At 38.2% G+C, this 21,771-nt stretch overlaps 1 protein-coding gene across 10 annotated transcripts in view; it reads right to left on the bottom strand.

The window, feature by feature from the left end:
* Positions 1-21,771, bottom strand: part of igsf9b.L (immunoglobulin superfamily member 9B L homeolog) — an 84,249-nt gene that overhangs the window by 26,100 nt on the left and 36,378 nt on the right. For 8 of the 10 annotated variants that reach the window (XR_005962512.1, XR_005962511.1, XM_041569166.1 and 5 more), the window contains exons 11-15: positions 19,686-19,836; positions 18,796-18,919; positions 16,461-16,636; positions 13,131-13,357; positions 12,273-12,357 (exon numbers count right to left, since the gene is read on the bottom strand). Coding sequence is in view for 8 of the 10 variants with exons in the window: in XM_041569166.1 (XP_041425100.1) it covers positions 12,273-12,357; positions 13,131-13,357; positions 16,461-16,636; positions 18,796-18,919; positions 19,686-19,836 (763 nt within the window). In the remaining 2 variants the exon portion in view is untranslated. The remainder of the gene's footprint in view (positions 1-12,272; positions 12,358-13,130; positions 13,358-16,460; positions 16,637-18,795; positions 18,920-19,685; positions 19,837-21,771) is intronic. The other 2 variants (XM_041569167.1, XM_041569169.1) reach the window with 1 other exon arrangement.

Here is a 21,771-nt window from a genome sequence, read left to right as displayed (position 1 = left end):
AAACATGGACATACATTTTTTTGTTGGTCTGTATCCTGGGCCTGCCTGACCAATATCTGGGCAAAATTTAGGCAGGTGTAAAAATCAAGTGTGGTCCTCACCGTTATGGCCTTCATTTACCATCAGATCAGCCAGCCTGGTTATCACCCAGTGGGCATATTAGGGAAAGCATCGCTCATTTGGAGAATGAACAGATCTTTAAGTGTATGACCAACTTAACTCATCAATATGAGTTTGCATGTCAGGAGTCATTTTAAATAGTAACCACCCCATTGTAACTGTAATATTCAGAATTTTGCTTCCAAAATGGCATCAGCATATTTTCCTTATACAGTTCTAATGGGTAATAACACTGGTGAATTGATGTACAGTATGTGGGACATTAGAGTGAGGGATGTAAAATAACTGCTAAAGTATCTGCTGTATATTTACAATAGTAGTTTACCAGTCTAGACCGATGACCTGGCAAATGTTTGAAGCTTTGCATTATCATCACCATCATTATCATTGCAAGTTCATCAATATAAAATTTGTTGCATTCCAGTTTTAGTAAATTGGCAATTGTCAGGAGCACTCAATGGTGCTCCCATCTCTGCCGCATCCAAGATGGCAGCGCCCATGACCCACGTGGGTTTATGCTGGCGTGATGACGTCAGACACCCAGCGCGCAATTTGGAAATAAAAGAATTTCCAGGTTTGATGCCGATTATAGGAATTCCTCACTTGTGTTCCAGGGTTCCCTAAATTCCTGTATTGCTGTTTCCTGGATTCCTGACTTCTGCTTTGACCCTGATTCTGATTCATGCTGCCTGCCTTTTGAACCTTTGCCTGAATTTGACTACTCTTTCATCTGACCCCTTTCAGATACCGCTGAACTTGGACTTTTACTTGAAGCTTCCTTCTTGGTCCAGACTTCTCCCGCTGGGAGCTGGGAGCCGTGGACAACATTTTAATCTTCTCCAAAGACTTGGAAAGCCACCGAACCCGGGTGAAAGAAGTCCTCTCCTGTCTGAGAGAAAACTCCCTTTTTGCCAAGCTGGAGAAGTATGTCTTCGAGATGCCTAAGATTCCCTTCCTGGGTTACATTATCTCTCGAGATAGATTCTTCTAAAGTCACGGCAATCCAAGACTGGCCTCTACCCATGAGCACCAAGGCCATACAAAGATTTGTTGGTTTCACCAACTACTAAGACAATTCATCAAGGGTTTCTCCTCTCGTATTGCTCCTGTCTTGGCTCTCAACCGAAAGGAAGGAAAACCTAATGCTTGGCCCTCTCAAGCTCTGGAGGCCTTTCAGTTCCTGAAAGATTCATCTGCTTCTGCTCCTGTCCTCCGACATCCTGACCTTCTACAACCCTTCTTCATTGAAGTAGATTCTTCCAACGTCGGGGCTGGAGGCGCTATCCTCTCTCAGAGACAAGTCAAAGATGGGAAATTAAACCCTTGTGCTTATTTCTCAAAGAAATTCTCTCCTGCCAAGCAAAATTATGACGTCGGGAATTGTAAACTTCTTGCACTTGAGGGGTGGCGACACTTCCTGGAAGGAGCACCTTTCCCGTCACCATTTATACAGATCACAAAAACTTGGAATTCATCCAGACACACAAGAGACTGAATCCTCGTCAGGCTCGATGGGCACTCTTCTTCACATGATTCAATTTTGTCCTTGCATATCGCCCTGGCTCCAGAAATCAAAAGGCAGTTGCCCTATTGTTCCTGAGTCAGTGAGGGTCAGTGAAGATCAAGAACCAGTTGTTCCTCCTGCGAAAAGCATTGCTTCTGTAGTGCTATAATAAATTGAGTGGCACTGTCTCTATTATAAGCTTACTTTCCAATATATTTGTGCCACGGATGAGACCTTTCTCTCAGGTGCAAGCCCTCGCAACGGTGTGGAGGCAGGGTGTAGTGTAACTGTAACAATGTGCTTATGCACAAGAACTGGGTGCCAGTGGTTCTTTTATGCTTAACCAGGAATTTAGTTTATTTACAGAACAATCCACATAGGAGTACAGAGAACATATAACATAAAGGATAGTAGTATACTCACAGCACCAAGAACAGAGCTTGATCCCTGCAGGCAAGACAACCGTTACAGCAGAAGTTAAGCAGCAATTGAGAAGGTACCCCAGGTTTTAGCCTGTGCCCTAAGTGGAACCTAGGGGAAATTCCTAATTCTACATCCCTAAGTCTTAGTCCCTACTTCTGGGTTATTAGTACCCGGGATCTCAATCCCTCTGACTCTCCTCGTCGGGGCCTTGAGCTGCTGAACTATATAACCTATCTATCACTCCTAGAGTGATCTATGAAAAAGTATAGTTATCCACTTTACTAGGGCCGAAGCTCCTAGGATCCACTACCCATTCCCTTCCTGCCTGCTTGGTAAGGGCTACAGCAATGGACCCAGACCGCATGGTTATCTAGACCTTACACTATAGCACAGTGCCATCTACAGTACACTGTGAGAACAACAGGGCAGCACAATGACACAAGTCCCCATTTAAGTGTCTAAAACCTTTAGGATGTGTCTGCCAATATTATGTGAGGGTGTCTAAATTATCATGTCCCTACACTTCCTTATTTCCTCAACTGGCCAGCCAGATCCTATATGTCCAGTCCTCCGCTCCTGCTGATACCCCCATAGGTATGGTATAAATGCCACCCGAGAGCCGCATTCCCATCCTTAAGCAAAGCCACTGTTCCAAGCAAGCTGAACATCCGGGTACCAAAAAGATCTTTGAGCTTGTCAGTCCACTCCTTTGGTGGCCAATACTTCGGAAGGATGTGAAAGACTTTGTGGTGACCTGTGCCACTTGTACCTCTTCCAAGTCTAGTCATTCTCGCCCTTGTGGTCTATTGCAACTTCTACCCATTCCTTCCCGTCCTTGGACTCATTTAGCTATGGACTTTCTTGTCAAATTGCCACCTTCCAAGGGGCACACTGTAATATGGGTAGTTATTGACCGCTTCAGTAAGATGGCACACTTCATTCCTCTTCGTAAACTCCCTTCTGCCATTGAACTCTCAGTTCTTTTATTCAGTATATCTACAGACTTCATGGCTTTCCAGCAGAAATTGTATCAGACAGAGGTTCCCAGTTTATGTCCAAGTTCGGCGTTCTTTGTGTAAAGACCTGGGTATCGCTCTCCAATTCTCTTCTGCCTATCACCCTCAATCCAATGGGGCAGCTGAGAGAGTAAACAAAGCGCTGGAACACTTCCTGAGAAGTCAAGTATCCCTCTTGTCAGAACGATTGGGCCGATCTACTTCCCTGGGTGGAATTTGCTCACAACAATGGTTGTCATGCCTCCACTGGTAGATCGCCCTTCTTGACACTGTACGGGCAGCATCCGCAAGCCTTCCCTCAAGATTTCCTCTTGTCTGATGTTCCAGCAGCCGATGATCATGCAGCCAACATGTCGGCCATTTGGTCAGCTACCAAAGCCAGAGAAAAGTTCCTTGTCCCACAAGAATTATGCTGATCATAGACGGAAATCTTCTCCTTTATATAAAGTGGGGGACAAAGTGTGACAAAGTTTTTAATGAGAAACATTTGTCTCAAAATTCCTTCCCCCGAGTTGGGTCCAAAATTTGTTGGTCCATTCTCCATTGTGGAGATAGTTAATTAATTAATCTTGTGGCTGTCAGACTTCAGCTTCCCCGAGATGCGAATCCCTAATGTGTTCCACATATCCCTGGTGATACCAGCAATCCTTAATCACTTCTCTTTGGAACAATCTCCTCCTGCTTCTTTCTCCGTGGATGGCCAACAAGAATACGAGGTAGAGAAGATTTTAGACTCAAGAATCTCTAGAGGGTCTCTACAATTCCTGATTCAATGGAAGGGTTTTGGTCCCGAGGAGTGCTCTTGGATAAAACAGCCTGGTAAGGGAATTCTACAAGCAGTTTCCAAAGAAACAACGAGATTGTGGAATTCCTGACTTGTGTTCCTGGGTTCCCTTAATTCCTATATTGTTGTTTCCTGGATTCCTGACTTCTGCTTTGACCCTGATTCTGATTCTTGCTGCCTGCCTTTTGAACCTTTGCCTGAATTTGACTATGCTTTTGCCTGACCCCTTTTGGATACCGCTGAACTTGGACTTTAACCTGAAGCTTCCTCCTTGGCCCGGACTTCTCCCTCTGGGAGCCGATAGGCCCCCTGACACCAATGATGTGTTGAATTTTTTAGTTTTGGCTAGAGTTCATTACATTTTACATTTTGTAAGTATGCACCATAATGTGATACTATATAATGTATAGTATGCATATATACAGTGATGTTCTGTCTTGACCCTCTGAAGTTATATTTCATGTCAATAAAACAGGAATGCAACCTTCCTGTTAAAGTAATCTATCACGTGGATATAGGTCCATGTTTGATCTCCCCAGAATGAAAACTCTGATGATGCTAAGGTACAGTACCATAACAAAATAAACCGTATCTGAAAAACCCCAAATCCGAAGCATTCCTGATAATAAACTCCATACTTACAGTATATATAATCATAATATTTACTAACTGGGCAAAGTTTAATCATTTCCAAAAGCCTATATTGTTACTCCTCTCTCTCTCTCAATGCTACTGGGACTGACACTAAAATGTCCAATATTGCTTTTCTGGTGTACACAGTGAATTTTGATCCTCTTACTCATTTGTTCTTAGCTTTTGCCTTGTTTCCCCAACGCAGAATCATTTACTCATGAATTACATGTGCATTCAATATGTTGACAGGAATAGGGGCATCACAATTGGAATCTGTGGAATAAATATGGGCAGAGACAACATATAGACAGTTTTCTAATAAGTACTGCACTGTTCTTTTTCTGAGTAACAGTCACCTTATTTTGTTACTACAACAAACAAACCACTTTGAAATACATTATTTACATTACTGATGTTGTAATCAAATGAATTCTTCTCGCCCACAGGTTAGAACCAGAAAGGCACTCCAATGCTTTTTTTAAAGGGCCCATGGCACTCCTGTCTATTAAACAAAGATACAGCTACGAATCTTTGTGTCCTGTTTACTCAAAAGACAGAGGGGCTCATTTACAAACACTGGGGACATTTGCACATAGGCAGTAACCCAAGCTTTTTTCAGTCAGCTGCAGGTCGAACAATGAAAGCAATCATCTGATTGTTTGCCATGGGTTACTGCCCAAGAGAAAATTTGCCCATTGTTTATAAATGAGCCCCAGAGAAAGAGGATTGGGGCAATGTTCTCGTTTTTACCTAGGGTGAAAATGTGCCATTTAATTATGAAATTGGTAAAATACAACAAAGTATGTTCCAAAATGGCTTCCTGAGAGAATTCCTGAGAGATGTAAATAATGTTGAACTTCAAATGTTTTCCTAACTTAGCCAATAAACTAGACCATTTAACTCTTTAAGTGCCAGCAGAATTTCATTTGCACTCAGTGCCAGACGTTTTTGAAACATTTTGTGCTCTCTCACTTTAGTGGCATTTTCTGAGGGCAAACATTTAGTTTACCTACGAAACCTATACATTGTTTTTTTTCATGTATTTGCACCTCTGGAAAAAGATTTATAGCACTAACTATATTATTTTTCACAATATAAAAATTTCATGTATTACCCACGCTGTATTAGGTACAAAGAAAAAGCACCCTGAATATGATTGCCAGGGGTCCTCCAAACAATGATGTCCATTGTGCATAGGTTTACCAAAGTATCTGGCATTTAGAGGCCCCAAAATTAAGTTAGTGCATACAAATAGTCCCATGGGTCACTTCAGCTAATGAAAAATCAATGCATTTACTGCAATCTTTTGTGGGGTAAAAACACAAAAATATAACGTTTACCCCCCAAACCATATATTTTTGGAAAGTACACATACTGACAAATCTAAAATGGGTACCCATGCCTTTCTGCTCTAAACTACTTAGTTACAAGGCTTACACAAAATTGGCGGTTTTGGTGAAATACCTGAAAATTGCCTCAAAGCTTCAAATATCCAGCATCATATTGCCCATGTATCATTACGTACCAAGAAAAAGCACCCTAAATATGATTGCCAGGGGTCCTCCAAACAGTTTAATGCCCATTGTGCATAGGTTTACCAAAGTCTCTGGCAGAGAGACCCACAAAATTAAGTTAGTGCATGCACATTTCATGGCATAGATTTCTACTACCAAAAAAATATTCACCAGTGAACCAGTCAATAACTGGATTATGTATTTAGAGCTAGAGAAGCCCCTGGCATTTGATGACAAGAAACGAGATTTCTTCAGAATGTAAACGCCAACGTGCAGGAGATAAGAAGGAGTTGCGGAAGTAAGCAGACCTGGGAAGATAGGCCTGCCATCCACACCTTTAACTATTGATGCATGGGTGACTCAGAAGGAAATTAAAAAAAGAATAGCACATCTAAAGGTAAACAAAGGTCCAGGACCAGATGGTATTAATCCCAGAGTACTTTACGAGCTTAACTCTGTGATTGCCAAACCACATTACTCAATTTTTCAGGATTCATTAAGGTCTTGCATGGTGCAGAGAGATTGGTTTGCATGTAAAGGCAAAAAAATAAAATCCCATCTTTAATGAAAAAGAAACCTATCTGCAATATACTTTAATTAAAAAATGTGTACCGTTTTTATAAGAAACCTGACTGTTTGCAGTGAAATTCTCTCTTCATTTACTGCTGTGGATAGGAATTGTCAGATGGTCCCTAACTGCTGAGCAGGAACGCAATCATACTTAGCAGGGGGGGAACAGCAGGGGGAGCCCCCGCCTTACTTCTCAGCCATGCAGAGCTCAAGCAGCTTTGTTTATGACGATCCCTAAGCAGCCCAGACCACACTGAGCATGTGCACAGTCTTAGTCTTGTAAAGATGTTTAACAAAGTTACAAGATGGTGACCCCCTGTAGCCAACTTTGAAAGCATAAATCATTTGTTTGATTAGGCTTGTGGTGCAGTAAGTTCATGTTTATATTTAGTATACAAAATACAGCATTTCTAGCCTTATTCTATTTTAGACTTTACATGCCCTTTAACTATATAAATATATGTAACAAAACACAGAGTATCAGCTATACCTTTTTGTATATATTTCTCTTTAAGATTTATATGCACATACTTTGTTTATTCTGAGGTAAACCAGGTCATAAACCACACGTTTCTTTCTAAATAAAAGTGGACATCATGGACGAGATAACAGAATTACAGAAACTGTGACAGTCCTCACTGCTGTGGACAAATGACCGCAAATATCTTTGTATGACAGTCATTATATTATAAATCATTTAATTGTAAAACACTAAGCTATAAGCTCTTCTGCTCTCTTATATGTTATCAAAAATGTACAAAATTTCCTTAAAAGAGGTGTTTTTAATAACAATATTTTTAAACAATGTGGTAACTGGATGCTCCTTACTTAGATAGCCATGGACAGAACACAAGTTTGTGAAAGTACTAGGACGTAATGGCCATGAATTTACATCCTCCCCAACCACCCAGACCTGAATTAAAAATACTAACACATTACCAAATTAAAAATAATATATCATCAGTGTTCACTGGGCCAGTGCATAATGCAGTGTACATAAATGTCCATACCATTAAGATTACTTAATATGCCCACTGTTGGAAGAGGTTACAGTTCTCTGTAAGTACACAACAATGTTTACACAGTATAATAAGAGAACAATACTAGCCACATTAGATTATGTTTCGATAAAATGTAGTAACGCAGATCAAGAATGAGTGCTGTCAGAGTAAAAGAGCAGTAAAAGAGCAGCTTCCCTTCCACCCATTGCACTAAGAGGTTACAGATGCAAGTAGAAGGGAGTGCAAGAGAGTAGGGGGCACAGGGAGCTGTGAGTGAAAGGCTTCGGCTATGGTTTAGCACGTACTATTTGTACTCAGGCCTGTTGGAGGAATAAGGAGAATAGAGACTTCGTCTCAAGCTGACACGGGGTGTTAAAGCCAAAGATTTTGCGTAAGTTGTATGAAGATATTCTACGGTGGGCAACCTTCAGTGGGTGATGAGTATTCATTTATGTTATATCAAAATTGTAGACATACTGATTGAACACTGTTATTTTAATTAGATATGTTTACTTATAAATAATAAGCTATAAATAATAATAATAAGCTGCAGCCTTTTCACTCAATTTCAGGTTCTGGATGTGAATAATGTTGGGGGGAAAGAGGTTTCATGGAGGGCAGCCTAGTACTGGAGTCTTAGGCAATACAAAAGTTAGCCACTCCCAGCTCACCATTCGTATCTGGAGAGGCTGCACAGTCCTCAGCATTCCAAATACCTCAACTGTTCTCCAAAAAATTGGACAGCAACACAGTGCAATGAAAGTAAAATAACATTTTGGCTCCACATTTAAAGACAGGCAAGAGGACGAAAGCTATAGTTTTTCTCTCCATTAAGCAAACAGTAAAGCTCATTTACTATACTGAGACACTAAGGGGGTTATTTACTAAGCTCCGAATACCCGAAATTCCCCGAAAACCGAATAATAGGCTTTTTAAAAAATCGCGAATTTTTCAGAATTTATTAAACCCCGAGGGCTAAAAAGCCCAAATATAAAAACATGGCATCTCAAACCTGAGGAGGTTGCATAAAAGTTAATGGGAACAGTCCCATTGATTATTGGATGTGTCGGGAGTTTTCTGAGCTTCGGGTGAAAACTCCGGAAAATTTTCGGGGAAAATTCACAAAAAAGCTTTTCCCACAAAGGTAGTTTTCGGGAAAATGTAATATATGAGCGTTAAAAACCCAAGTGGCTTGGATCGGAGTTTGTAACAGCCGATATTGAGATAAATTTGGACCTTGATAAATACCCCCTAGGTCTGTAAACAGAGACTCATAGTAGTCTCAAATAGGCAACCAGTGGTGTAACTACAGTAACTACTTCTTCCTTTGTGGGAGAGCCAGTGGGTGATGCACATGGGAGTCTGCGCGTCCAAAAAAAAAAAATTTGCGAGGGGCACCCTGAGTTACAAACCGCAGTAGGCACCTGGAAGGAGCTATGGAGCTGTACTTCACATACTGTATATTAGTCAAAGTCAATTTATGTTCCCACTAGGGTCAACCATATTATACTGTACATGTTAAGTCCAAGGTGCATTGTTGGATCTTTTCATCTGTTAGATTTGTTTTATTGTATATATACATTGTTATTATTACTATTATTATTATTACTGCTACTACAAATTAGAATATTTTTTCATCTATATGAAAAAAATATTAATCATTACTTATTTTTCACAACGAAACTGGGTTTTGTAGGAGTTATGATTGATGAAAGGTGCTCTTTTGACCACCAGAGGGCACAGTGATAAAGCCACATATTTTCATTATTACCAAAGATGACAGAACATAGCAAACGCATCAAGTATATTTTTTTTTAAGATCTCTACTAGTTCTGGTCTCCTACAGGGTTTTATTTGGGTTTCTCAACTGGAGAACAAATAGCAGTGTTTGGAATGTGATGCAGAGCTTTTTCAAATATATTGCAGCTGTGCACTGCAAAGATTGAAATACATTATGTACACACTGTACCAATATATTTTTATATTTAAACTCTAAACTATTGTATATATGCCCTCCCCATATACTCACCAAATTCAAAAGAGTCATCTTAACTTTGAGTGGGCAAGGTAACAAAGTTATTTAATGTAGCAAAAGTTAGTTGACCATACCAGTTTTTCTTAGGGTTGTTAAGGTCACAGCTGTCAGGGTTTATGCTGAAACCTGAACAATAATGTGGCCAATAACCATCTCTGATGTCATGGTCCCTCCCCCACAAGGCACAAACATGGTCTTAAATGTTATGACTCTACCCCCACATGTCCCTTCTCTGCCCCTTTGCTCGTCCAGAACCTGTAGCTTTGCTCCTCTTTTAATAAGACCTGGCGGCATCCAATTAGCCGAGGGCTTCTCCCGAGGTGAAAGGCAGCTGTTAAAGGCAGAAGCAGGAGCCGAAACCAGGGAGCCTAGCACTGGTTCTGGATTTAGGGTGCCGAACGTGACAAACCCTAAGGGCAGATTTATCAACGGTCGATGTGAAAATTCGAATTTCAAATTCTAATTTCAAGTTATTTTTATGGCCAAAACGGTCAAATTCGACTAGGGAATTGTTAATATTTGATTCGAGTTTTTTTAAAAATTCAAATTTTATTTTCGAGATTTATCATACACTGGGCCTTTAAGAACTCAAATTTGACTATTCACCACCTAAAACCTGTGGAATTGCTGTTTTAGTCAATGGAAGACGTCCTGGGATCAATTTGGAGATGTTTGCAGCCTTCCTTACATTCAATTCGAATTTGGTTTGAGTTTTCGAGTTGATCCTATTTACCCAAGTTTGGAAAAATTTTATTTTTTTTAATAAATTTAGATGGAATTCGAGTTCATGGGAGTTTATGAAGTTTTTAAAAACGCAAATGAACTCGAAATTTGACCTTTGATACATGTGCCTCCAAGTGAAAATAAAAATGTGAAGCCAATGTAACAACTTATTTTTTGATTATGTTGCCATTAGCATGTTTGCCTTGTTTTAATTTATTCATGTTTTTAAATGCAGTCCTTTTAATTTGATCAACTGTTGCTATGCTATTATACCAACAACAACGCTTAGTCTAATTTAAGTTTCAAAAGAAATATACATTGATTGTTCCCCAAAGGTGATAATCCACTATCTCCAGTGGGTCTATAGGCATATTTTTGACTTTTATACTGGAACAATTTTGGTTCCATGATTACGGTGCGCTACAGTATTTGTGATGTTTCATGCAAGCACAGACGTAGTGTCTGATGGCAGGCGTACATGCAAGAGCAATCTCTGACGCTCTGCACGTGTACATCAATTTTTACCAACCTTTGCCAGCCTATTTAAACTAACTTTGGGACATTAGTATTTATTCCCCTGATGAAGTCTAAACCAAGATGAAAAGCGTTAAGCTATTCATTTGGAACATTTGATATGCTGATCACACTACTGAAATCTGTTTCTTTTAACTTAATAAGTATTGGGTCATTGATTTTACATTATGGGAGTGTGCCCCTCTCTTTCCTCTTGATTCTTCAATGTAGCAACTTGCAGTGGGGGTGGAATGGTGGTTAAGGTAAAGTAGCAAAGGTGTGCGATTTCTTTTCTTATTTCAAATAATTTTCATCTTCATGTTTACCACAGCATATGGATCCCTAATGAAGGGTATCACTTGGCCTATCACCAAGGATGTAGTTCACTGAGAAATGAAGAAGTAAAATGTTATTGCAATATACTGCACAAATCCAGATGGCCTTAAAAATGGTTGACCTATCACAATGTTGAGACGAGCTACAATCCTCCGCATTTTTCAAGAAATACACATGTAAAGGACCAGTAACACTAAAAATTATTACATTTAAACTCTATTCTATACCCCTCTAACAATGCATCTGCCCTGCACAATTCTGCATATTTCAAGTGCTTTACGTGAAAATACCATTTAAAAAGTTCTCTTCCTGTTCTCAACAAAAGGCGATAGAGCGACTTCAGTTGTGCCAGAGCCTACGTGTGCGCTCTACAGCATCTCCCACCATCACCTCCTCAAACCGAAAGCCAGTTTCTGCAGCTTTATGAAGGATTTTTCTAGCCCCTTGTATTTCAACTCAATGTGATTTATGGCTGTAAGTGCAGGGAGCAGGGAAAGCAGCACCCAGGTCAGCCGTAAATCCACTGTCAGTCTGCGCATTCCTTCGCCTGCTCGCAGCACTAAGCTTACAGCACAGCAACAAGTATGATGCCTCTCTTCTTTGGAACATAATTTGCAGGAATGTAAAAGAAGAAATCGGCAGCTAACAAGGGGTTGAGAAAATCGTTTTTAAAGCAGTAGCAACTGGCTTCCGGTTTGAGGAGGTGATGTTGGGCCCTGCTGTGGAGCGTGCATGTAGGGACTGGCACAGCTGAAGTCGCCCTATCGCCTTTTGTTGAGAACAGGAACAGAACATTTTTAATGGTATTTTCACATAAAGCACTTGAAATATGTAAAATTGTGCAGGGCAGATGCATTGTTAGAGGGTTATAGAACAGATTTTGAACTTAATAATTTTTACTGTTACTGGTCCTTTAAGGCCATTTTAGGATACCCAAACAAGCAAACAAAAATCAGAGAGACTTTTGTAAGGGTGCTGCTTTATGAAGAAATCTAGTGGCCTTCAGAAAATACAAGGAATTGGAACTGTATTTAAAAAATATTGTCTGGAACATTTTGTGTCAGTGCTAAAGATAGAACACTCTGTGTGAGAGTAGATACCTGAGCTAGACACTCCAGCAATGTTACTGGGCTCACTGATCAGATCTTGCATGACTGCCAGTACACGGAATTCATACCAAGTGTCCTGGGAAGAAAGAATGAACAATGCATTTTCAGCCTAAAAATACAATGGACAGATGCAAACTTGCATCCAGACCAACATACGGATTCAAATACAGATAAAACAACACAGCTGATTTTATTTAAATTGCAAATACAGTCTACTAGGTTAGTTTTATATATAGTACTATATATATAGTAAAGTGTATATAATATAGTTTTATATTTGTGGGGTGATGGGAAGGGTATAGTTTACACAACATACTGTAAGCGAGATTCTCAAAAGAATTGTCTAGATGGGCCATATTAAAATAAGAGTGTAGCCCCATTGTGGTACTCTACAGCTAGTTGAGATTAGAAGGGGGAGTGGAAATGGAATGTAAATTTTCTGAAATACAATCCAAAGTCTGATGTAAATATGTACATTTTACATAAAACAGCATTGTTTTGTAAACTGAATAGTATTTAAGGCAGTTTTAAAGCAATAAATAATAACATATAATATAATAATATATTAAATCTTTGGCTCGTTAAACTAGATGTCATATAACTGGGTTTTACTTGGCCCATGCCTTTTAGATGGATTCCATTTCAATTTGCCAAATATTAATCCAATATGAATTAGTTGAGGGTTTTTTAGTGATATTTTACAAACATGATCACTGTACTGTTTTACACTTAAGCTGTATTAAAAACAGCAATTTTAAAGAAACTGTGGATATCTGTGCATGACATTTAAATTAAAACATTGCTTCTGAAATTTTACATGTTACAGAAAGATTAAGATTACTGTTCTACCTGGGATAGTTCCTTTGCTAGGATTTCTGTGTCACTGCCTAGGATGGAGTCATCCAGAATTTCCCACCTCTCTGCCAAGCGGAACTCCATGATGTAACGATCCAATGGAAAGCTGTGATTGGATGGAGGGAGCCAGGAAAGGAGCACTCCCTGCTGAGTTCTATTGGCTGTCAGGCAGCGGGGTGAGGTCAAAACCAGAAGAGGCTCAGGGGTTGTAAGAGGAAAGGCTTTTTAGAAAGATCAAAACAAATTCTATTATGGGAAGGCTAAAATATCAGTGGACATTATTAGTATAGTATTATAAGTATTCTGAAACATGTTTATATATATGATTTTATACTTTCCTACATTATACAATGAAAGATCTTTGTTGTGGATATCATTTACTAACTAGCAACTCAGGCAAAATTACATTTTTTTGTATGAAGGAGTAGTCTCAGTCTTTATGACTAGGCAGCATTTTACTGCAGATTATTGAAATTATATGCAATTAACTGCTATACTGAGACACAACAAGACTAACATTGCTAATCTTGCAAGGGTTGTGTAAGGACTATGGTATAAAGATTTTAATCAGTGTCGTCCATGTCTCACCAGCTACCATGAAAAATTCCACAATCACTCCACAGCCAAAGATTATAAAATAAATGCATGTGTGAGTAATAATCTCAGGTAAAATACTGTATAATTCTAGGTACGTAAATTACACCCCTGCCAAATCATTGTCTAACAACCTGCTGATTGCGATAAAAGCAAAGGAGTTTTGTTTTCCCCATATGTAGACCTATAATTAGTGCATGGAATATCCATTGTAGAAAGATACCAAAATTCATACAGTATATACCATATGTAGGTTGTTGCCAAGAAAAAACTTGCATTGATAAACTGCTTAAATTTTAGCATCAGTGCTAAAAAACAGAGACATTTTTCCAAAATCCATAGGTTGTCATGTATAGGCCCCAATATTTAATTACAGTGTGCCACAAAAAGTACCTGCCCAGGGAATAAAAAAAAAAGATCTACAAACTGAACATAAAGGAAATGGCCATGTATTACCATTTCTCTTAAACCTGAGAGGCAAAAAAAGTTAATGTACAACTTACTAAAAAGATTCCAGGATAAATCAAGTTATAACCACCACAATATTTTATTTAACTGAATGAAAACCATTATCAATTGTTGCTAAAACAATGAGAAAAGCTAATTTCTCACACATCCATTATTCCAACTATGCTTTAATTCCACTATCCACTGGTATTTTTAATACTCTGGCAATGTTATAGTTGAACTGTTAGTTGACATGACTGTAACCGCTACATTTTATGATAAACTGATCCAAAGCATTGATATCAACAAGACATTCTTTTTTCCCCAAAAAAGTCGTCAGCAAAGTTTTTTATGTTCTCTATACACATTCATGAAAAAGATGCCCAGACTGCACCCTCATATTACATCCTTGAGACACTGAAATTACCAGCTGCCAAACAGCAATTCCAGTTCCCTGTGTTTTAACAAGTGAATAACCCTTAAAGGTGGATCTAAAAAATTAACTGATGTAAAAGTACCCCCTGAAATATTAGCATTTTTAGGTTTATAACATTGAGGAATGCAGACCAAAGAATTTAAATCAGTCCATGCACAGACCATTCGGTGTTCTGTAGTGGCTGATTTCAACTATAACTTCTATCAATAAATACGGTAGAACACTATTTTTAAGACTAAGACAGGATGCACCAGCCCTACAATTTAAAGTGACATACAAAAGACATGTTGAGCCACTGGATGGCTAAGAGCATGGATGCATTGCCTTATGTGTCTTCTCAAATTAACCCAATCTTGTCTATTTATATTTACGGAAGCCATACTACTTTTACATCAATCAATTTATTGGGTTTAGATCCCTTTTCAGAATAAGATGAAGGCCAGATCTGCAAGGTGGTCTGCCCATAAAACTTTGATATGTTACCCTCCAAGGCCATTGTGCAGCCTGGTTTGAAATGTACTAGCAGAAAACTCGTGCACTACTTCCCACTACCTACAGCTTCTGCCCCATATACCCCAAAACAGAGGCAGGACGGCCCACTAAGTGATAAACAGTTTCCCATTGAAGGAGGTGGTCCAAAGTCACACTTGACTTGCATTGTGTTTATACTATATATATTTGTCAGTAGGTATATTTGAACTGCAACCAGATGGGAACTCTCAAAATGTTGTACAGTATAATACAGACAATGCAGAGTATATTAACTTATATAATTATATTAAAACAGTGCTGAAGTTGAAACTAACTAAACAAAACTAAATATTACACAGCATCATTCATATGAAAGTACTGTTATATCAAAATAGTGTACCTAGGACACAGATACAGTATTACAAAAACCTGATGAGGAAACTGTACTTTTTTTGTACTTTAGATATTGTCATAATTGTCACAAAGCACTGAAAAGGGAATTTAAAAGAGGGTGGAAATACATGACACAGTGTTTTCACAAAAAAATGCTTCATTTGCTCCCAGGCTATATGGAAAATGATTTTGTCTTGTGGTATACTGTGTAATAGCAAGAAATATGCTGACATTCTACTTCCTACAACAATGTGCTTTAAAATAAACAACTCCAACTACAGCAGAGTTATTCCTCTAAAGAAATTAATGTATTTGCTGTGATAAATATGGGAGAGTCAATATATACAGACCAAAATACATATCCGTATCTGCGTATACCTTTATTGTTCTGCAGTGGTTTATTCAACACTAACACAACTCTCCGGGGCACTAGAGCTTTTTAAAAAGTTATATTCTTCAATGTATCCCTTACTCAAAGTACCTTAGTTGTATGCTGTTACGAAAGGGACACAAAGCTCTTCCAAAAACTTTTTATGAAGCTCTAGTGCCCTGCTGAATCATGTTGCTGTTTACAGCTTTGTGACAAAGCACAGAGGATGTCGATGTGAATGGGTATGAGTGTAGGTAAAAACTTGAGCTTGATTATTCAACACTAACTTCTGACAATACATAAGCCAGAACATTATTTTAAGGGTAAAACAGCATGCACTAGCCCTACAATTTAAAGTGATATCAAAAACAGAAATTTGTGTTGAGCTACTGCACACTTAAAAGCATTGGTGCATTGCCTTATTTGTTTTTCCAAATTTACCATGTTCAAGCCATCCATTTAATGGAGACCAAGCCTTACCACTTAAGATGATTAAAACCAGCAAAACAATAATTAATACTTAAAAGTGGTTTAAGAAACGTTGCATATCAAATCTATAAATTATCTTTTTCTCTCCCCAAAAAGAGCATGTGATAACTGTTTCTCCACTGACCTAGAGTCCTTAGTGTGACAACCTCACTGAAGGAGCTAGTTCCTAGTTTGTTCTGTGCAAGGACGCTGAACTGGTACTCTGTCTCAGGGTCCAGAGAGTCTACAAGGAGAAAAGACGATCCACTGGAAACAGGCATGGAGACCCAGTCATGAGGACCAAACTGGGCACGCTTTATCCTTCAGAAAAATCAAAAACAAAGACAACGTTACATCAGAGAAGAAAGAAAATAGAATGCCTACTTGTACTGCATAGCAAAGGTCTAACAGTTTTGATCATTAGTATTAAAATGAAGTTAGCACATTCTGAAGAACTAGTAAGCAAAGAAAAACATGTTACGTTTCACCATTCAGGTGCAAATATATATCATAAGCCAGGTTCTGATGAAACGCAAGCATGGTTAATGGGAGAGGTTCTTTACCATGCTGCATGAATACCTACAATTTACAATATAGAGTCACTCTAAACATAGACCTACGTACTCCCATATTCCATCAGTACTTCAGCCTATCAAGGGGCTCACTGTGTACTGTGAAATGCCCTATTAAAATTAATTTGAACTTTAAGCACATGCTTATAGGTATTGTCTTGGAAATTGAGATATTGCTCAATCCATATAAGGTGTCCCATGTACTAAACAAATATCCTAAATATATTTTTACACTTTAACTTCTCTCAACTGCATTTATCCTTGAGTATTGGCCACTGTGCATAGTTCTTTTGTATTAATTCTCTAACGCCAATTGAGGTAAAATGGGCACATTAAACTTTACAAGGTTTCCTTAATTGAATGATGAATATGGAATCAAATGTTACATTAGAAACATTTGCAAACGGATAGGTGATAACGGCTAATGGATATCAATGACTACATGCCTAATTGTTATTTTAGACATAAACTGTGTTGTATACTATATGACTTATGCTCTCTTAGGAAACTTTAACTTCACTTAAAAAGTTTCATTTTAGTGATGCACCAAATTTGTAATTTTTGGATTTGACCTTCCAAAAATCATTGAATTAAATGAATTTGCATATTCAATTAATAAAGATTCATCAGTAAGAAAATGGTGATGCCTTATTTCTGTGCATTAAAGGAGAAGCTAATATGACATTTCATGTGCAGTTGTTGGGAAGAGCACAAACAGTGAAATAAATTACTCATGGTCTCTGTCTGTTAATGCACCTGTATCATGTTATATAAGTTGCGCCATGATATTATGTCACTTTCCCACCACCATTGACATGGGGCAAAACCAATTTCCCAAGCTAGGGGCCTGCACATACCCTTTGCTTGGTTACCCCTGTTAAGATGCGTAGGTGACATGGTAGATTTGCATGTCATCGCTGACCACTTAAGGCCCCATACACAAGAGCTACTTCTATGGTTTCCACTCATAAAAAGCTAAAAAACTGTACTGTCAACATGCCTCTTTGTGTTCTGAAATATTGGTACACAACAAGGGGGTGCAAAGTGGTGCCTTCCTAAACTGATACCGCACCATATTTAAAAAATGAAATGAATAACCAATAATTAGCCATATGGCATGGAGAGTTCATGTTCCTTTTTGGTTGATTTAGAATCTTAGAATAATTAAACAGTTTTCATCTGTTTTTTTGCACTTGCAACCTGACCTGCACTTGTAAATGAGCCATATCATCTTCACACAAGCTAGTTCACTGCTCCCTAGACTAACTCTGCTCTGACCCTCTCTCCACCATCTCTCAAGACAAGAGGGACCACTGACATTGCCCTTTTTTAATACACATGATTTGCTAAATATTGGGAGATGGTTGTAAACAGGGTGAACCAGGATTTCTCATAATTAATGGGGTATTGGCTGACACACAGATGTACAGCCAAAAGTATGATACTGATTTACAATGTAAAGGGAACAATATAAGTGAACAGAGCAACAACACAGAAGCATCACTCAAATAAAGACTACTATAACTCAGGTAATAGGATTATATAACATATCTTGCCAGAGCTACACTAACATTAACATAATGTCATACCAAAATACTGGCAATTATTGGTTGCACATTCTATAAATTAGGAGCATACAAACACAAACTTCTATGAGCAGCATTCCAAATATTAAAAGGCAGATAAATAGCATTCCACATAAATCTGTATATCTATCTCAAGAAGATATACATTTAAACACACACATATTCACACAACCAAGTGCAAAGAGACATATAGATCATTTTCTATATGTTTTGTGAGGTATCTAGAGGTCGTAATAAGACACTTTAGCAGAAATGGTAAACACTGCACAGAAAGACAGTGGTGGAAAAAGAAGAAGCTGCAAAGCATGCTGGGGTGACTCACAGAGCGCCATACCAAACTGAGAATGTCTGTTCGAATCCTCCATCGTACCCTCCTTCCCAAGAGACATTTGCTGTGTTCATGGACACCACAACTCTAACATTGGATGGAGCATGAGGGCTGGTGCCTAGAATTAGATTATCGGTTGTAGTTATAAATTTAAACCATGCATAAAAACAATGGCAAAAACTTGCTGGCCCATCAGATTTTATCCATTCAAATGGTCCCAATGAGCAAGTGTATGCTAAAGTCTGTAAATGAAACAGGATTAATTCTCGCAGCAAGTTACTATAATATAACATATGATATAATCAAGCACATTATAATACAAGCTCTAAAAATCATGGAAATGCAAGTTAATAAATACTGTTATGATCAATGCATACTATTCACAGTCATTTTGTTATCCTTTATATTTGTTCCTTTGTATTCAAGTGTAATAATATATCCTGCATATGGGAACAGTATGATGCTCAGTATGCATTTTTTTCATGGCCAATTTTGTCTGAGCAGTATCAAAGTAGAGGTAAAGGTACAGGATCCCTTATCCCAGATCCCTTATCCATCTCCCCTAGAGCCCATTTTAAGCAAATACCTCTATTATTTCCTTTTTCTCTGTTATAAATAAACAGTGCCTTGTACTTGATCCTGACTAAGCTCCAACACTCCATATTGGTGTCAAAACAATCCTATAGAGTTTATTTGATGTTTACATTTTCTTTAATACACTTAAGTTATTGATGATCCAAATACCGGAAAAATCTCTTATCCCGCATTGTAGACAGATTCATGTACCCATACTGTGGTACATAAGTCAAACTCTCTTTATATGCCATATTTCTTATAAATTTATGTTTCATACAATACATTTAAAAAAAAAACAAAAAACTTACCAATAACAGTGAGGTGAGCACTGGAAGTGATACTTGTCACAACATTACTAGCCACACATTCCCATTCCCCGTGGTCTTCTTTACTGAGAGATCTAAATTGTAAGGAGCCACTAGGTAGCACACTGTGCTTACTGAAGGAGGGCCTTCCAACCTGAAAGAGATTTATAGAACAGTGTGAAGCGCCTCAAGTAAATAAAAACAATAAATATGGCGTAAATAGGAAAATATGTTAAGCACAATGAAAATCCTGGTCAATAAGACCAGGTAATGAAAGCATTTACATATTATTATGATCACTTACCAGGTAATTTTGAAAATTAAGCTTTCTAAAAAGCACTTGTACGGCTTTTGAGGGTAGATAAAAATAAGGATCTATGTTTAAACATAGTAGACTGGTTTAGGTTTTGTTTAGATGTTGTCTACCCTAAAGCTGGAAATCGCATGAATCGGAAAATATTCCAGATAAAACCTGTCGAGGTCATGTAGAACTCAATGGAAGAGGTCCCTTGAACCATTTGAAGATGTTTGTAGCCTTGATGATGTTTAGGTTTTTTCTGTGGGTTTCCCTCGAAAAACGTTTTTAATTCGAGGAATTCAAGTTTTTTTTCACCAAAAACTCAATTTTTTCAGGGTTTTCGCCCAGTTTTTTCCATTCAAGTGTTTCCATAAATCAGAAAACATTTGACTTGTGAGTTTATTATTAAGTATAAAAAAACCTCACAAACTTGACCTTTGATAAATAACCCCCCCCCCCCAATGTAGGAAAACTCAGTGTAGGGGAAGTGGTGTGTTACTGGTGCGTTAAAGGGATTCTATCATATGAAAACATTTTTTTTTTCAAAATGCATAAGTTAATAGTGCTGTTCCAGCAGACTTCTGCACTGAAATCCAAAATGAACAGATTATTTTATATTTAACTTTGAAATCTGACATGGGGCTAGACATGTTGTAAGTTTCCCAGGTGTCCTCAGTCAGGTTACTTGTGCTCTGATAAACTTAAGTCACTCTATACTGCTGCTCTGCGAGTTTGAGCAATATCAAAAGAACAATGTTAAGGTTATGGGATAACAGCCCCACCACCTGCATTGCTAGGTGTAGGTATGAAAAAAGCACTCAATAGTAAAAATCCAAGTCCTACTGCAACTCCTTCAGTTACATTGAGTAGGAGAATTAATACCAGTTCTTTCATGAAGTGCTGGCTATTTTTGAAAGCACGGGATGGCTGCCTACACACCAGTATTAGAACTAAAAAATAATACTCATTGGTTCAGGAATAAAATTTTATATAGTACAGTGAATTATTTGCAGTGTAAACAATGTAATTTAGAAATAAATATTACACCATAAAAATCATGACAGAATCCCTTCAAACTCTTGATTAAGCATGTGGTGGACAGAAATATTAGCAACTTCAGCTTTCATGGCAATATCTGTACTGTATATAGATCCGTGAAAGATACCAGACACACCATATCGTGTGTCTGGTATCTTTCACGGATCTTCAAGTAGGAGAGGCGCCGACCTCTCTAACCAGCACCGGGCTTGAACTACGAGAGAGGTGGGGAAAAGAGGATCATTGTGAATCGTAATATCTGTATATAGTCTTCAGTTACTAAGCTTTCATAGCAGTAAACATGTTTGGTCTCCACTGATTATGTTCTGTTATATTTTCTCCCTATTTATTATTTCTTTAAAAACAGTTTGGAACATTAAGTATTCTTGTCATCAATCTGCAATGTAACAATTCCAAGGCATAAGGGTAATAGTACACAGGGCTAGTCCTTGACACCGTTTTCTGGCTTGGTGGTGACAAAGAGCTCAAAATTTACCCTATCTGTTGTCATTATATTGCCTGCCCATCTAGCTGGAAAATGTTTGGGCCATAAAATGCCCAGAATTGAGATTACATTAATGGTTTGGAATCAGTTAAAGAGAAGGTGTAAGTGATCAAAAATAATTATTGTACTTAATAAAATGGTTTGTGAATCTGGGCATGATGTATATATCGTTTCTAGCAGCTGGTCAACTCCAGAGTGTGGGTTAGATCGAGCTCTTGTATCTGGTGAATGCCACAAGGTGGGTTAGA

This window comes from Xenopus laevis, chromosome 7L (assembly GCF_017654675.1).
Source record: "Xenopus laevis strain J_2021 chromosome 7L, Xenopus_laevis_v10.1, whole genome shotgun sequence".
NCBI classification, from domain to species: domain Eukaryota; kingdom Metazoa; phylum Chordata; class Amphibia; order Anura; family Pipidae; genus Xenopus; species Xenopus laevis.
The sequence above is the reverse complement of the archived record's forward strand: the minus strand, read 5'-3'. Positions and strand labels throughout refer to the sequence as shown.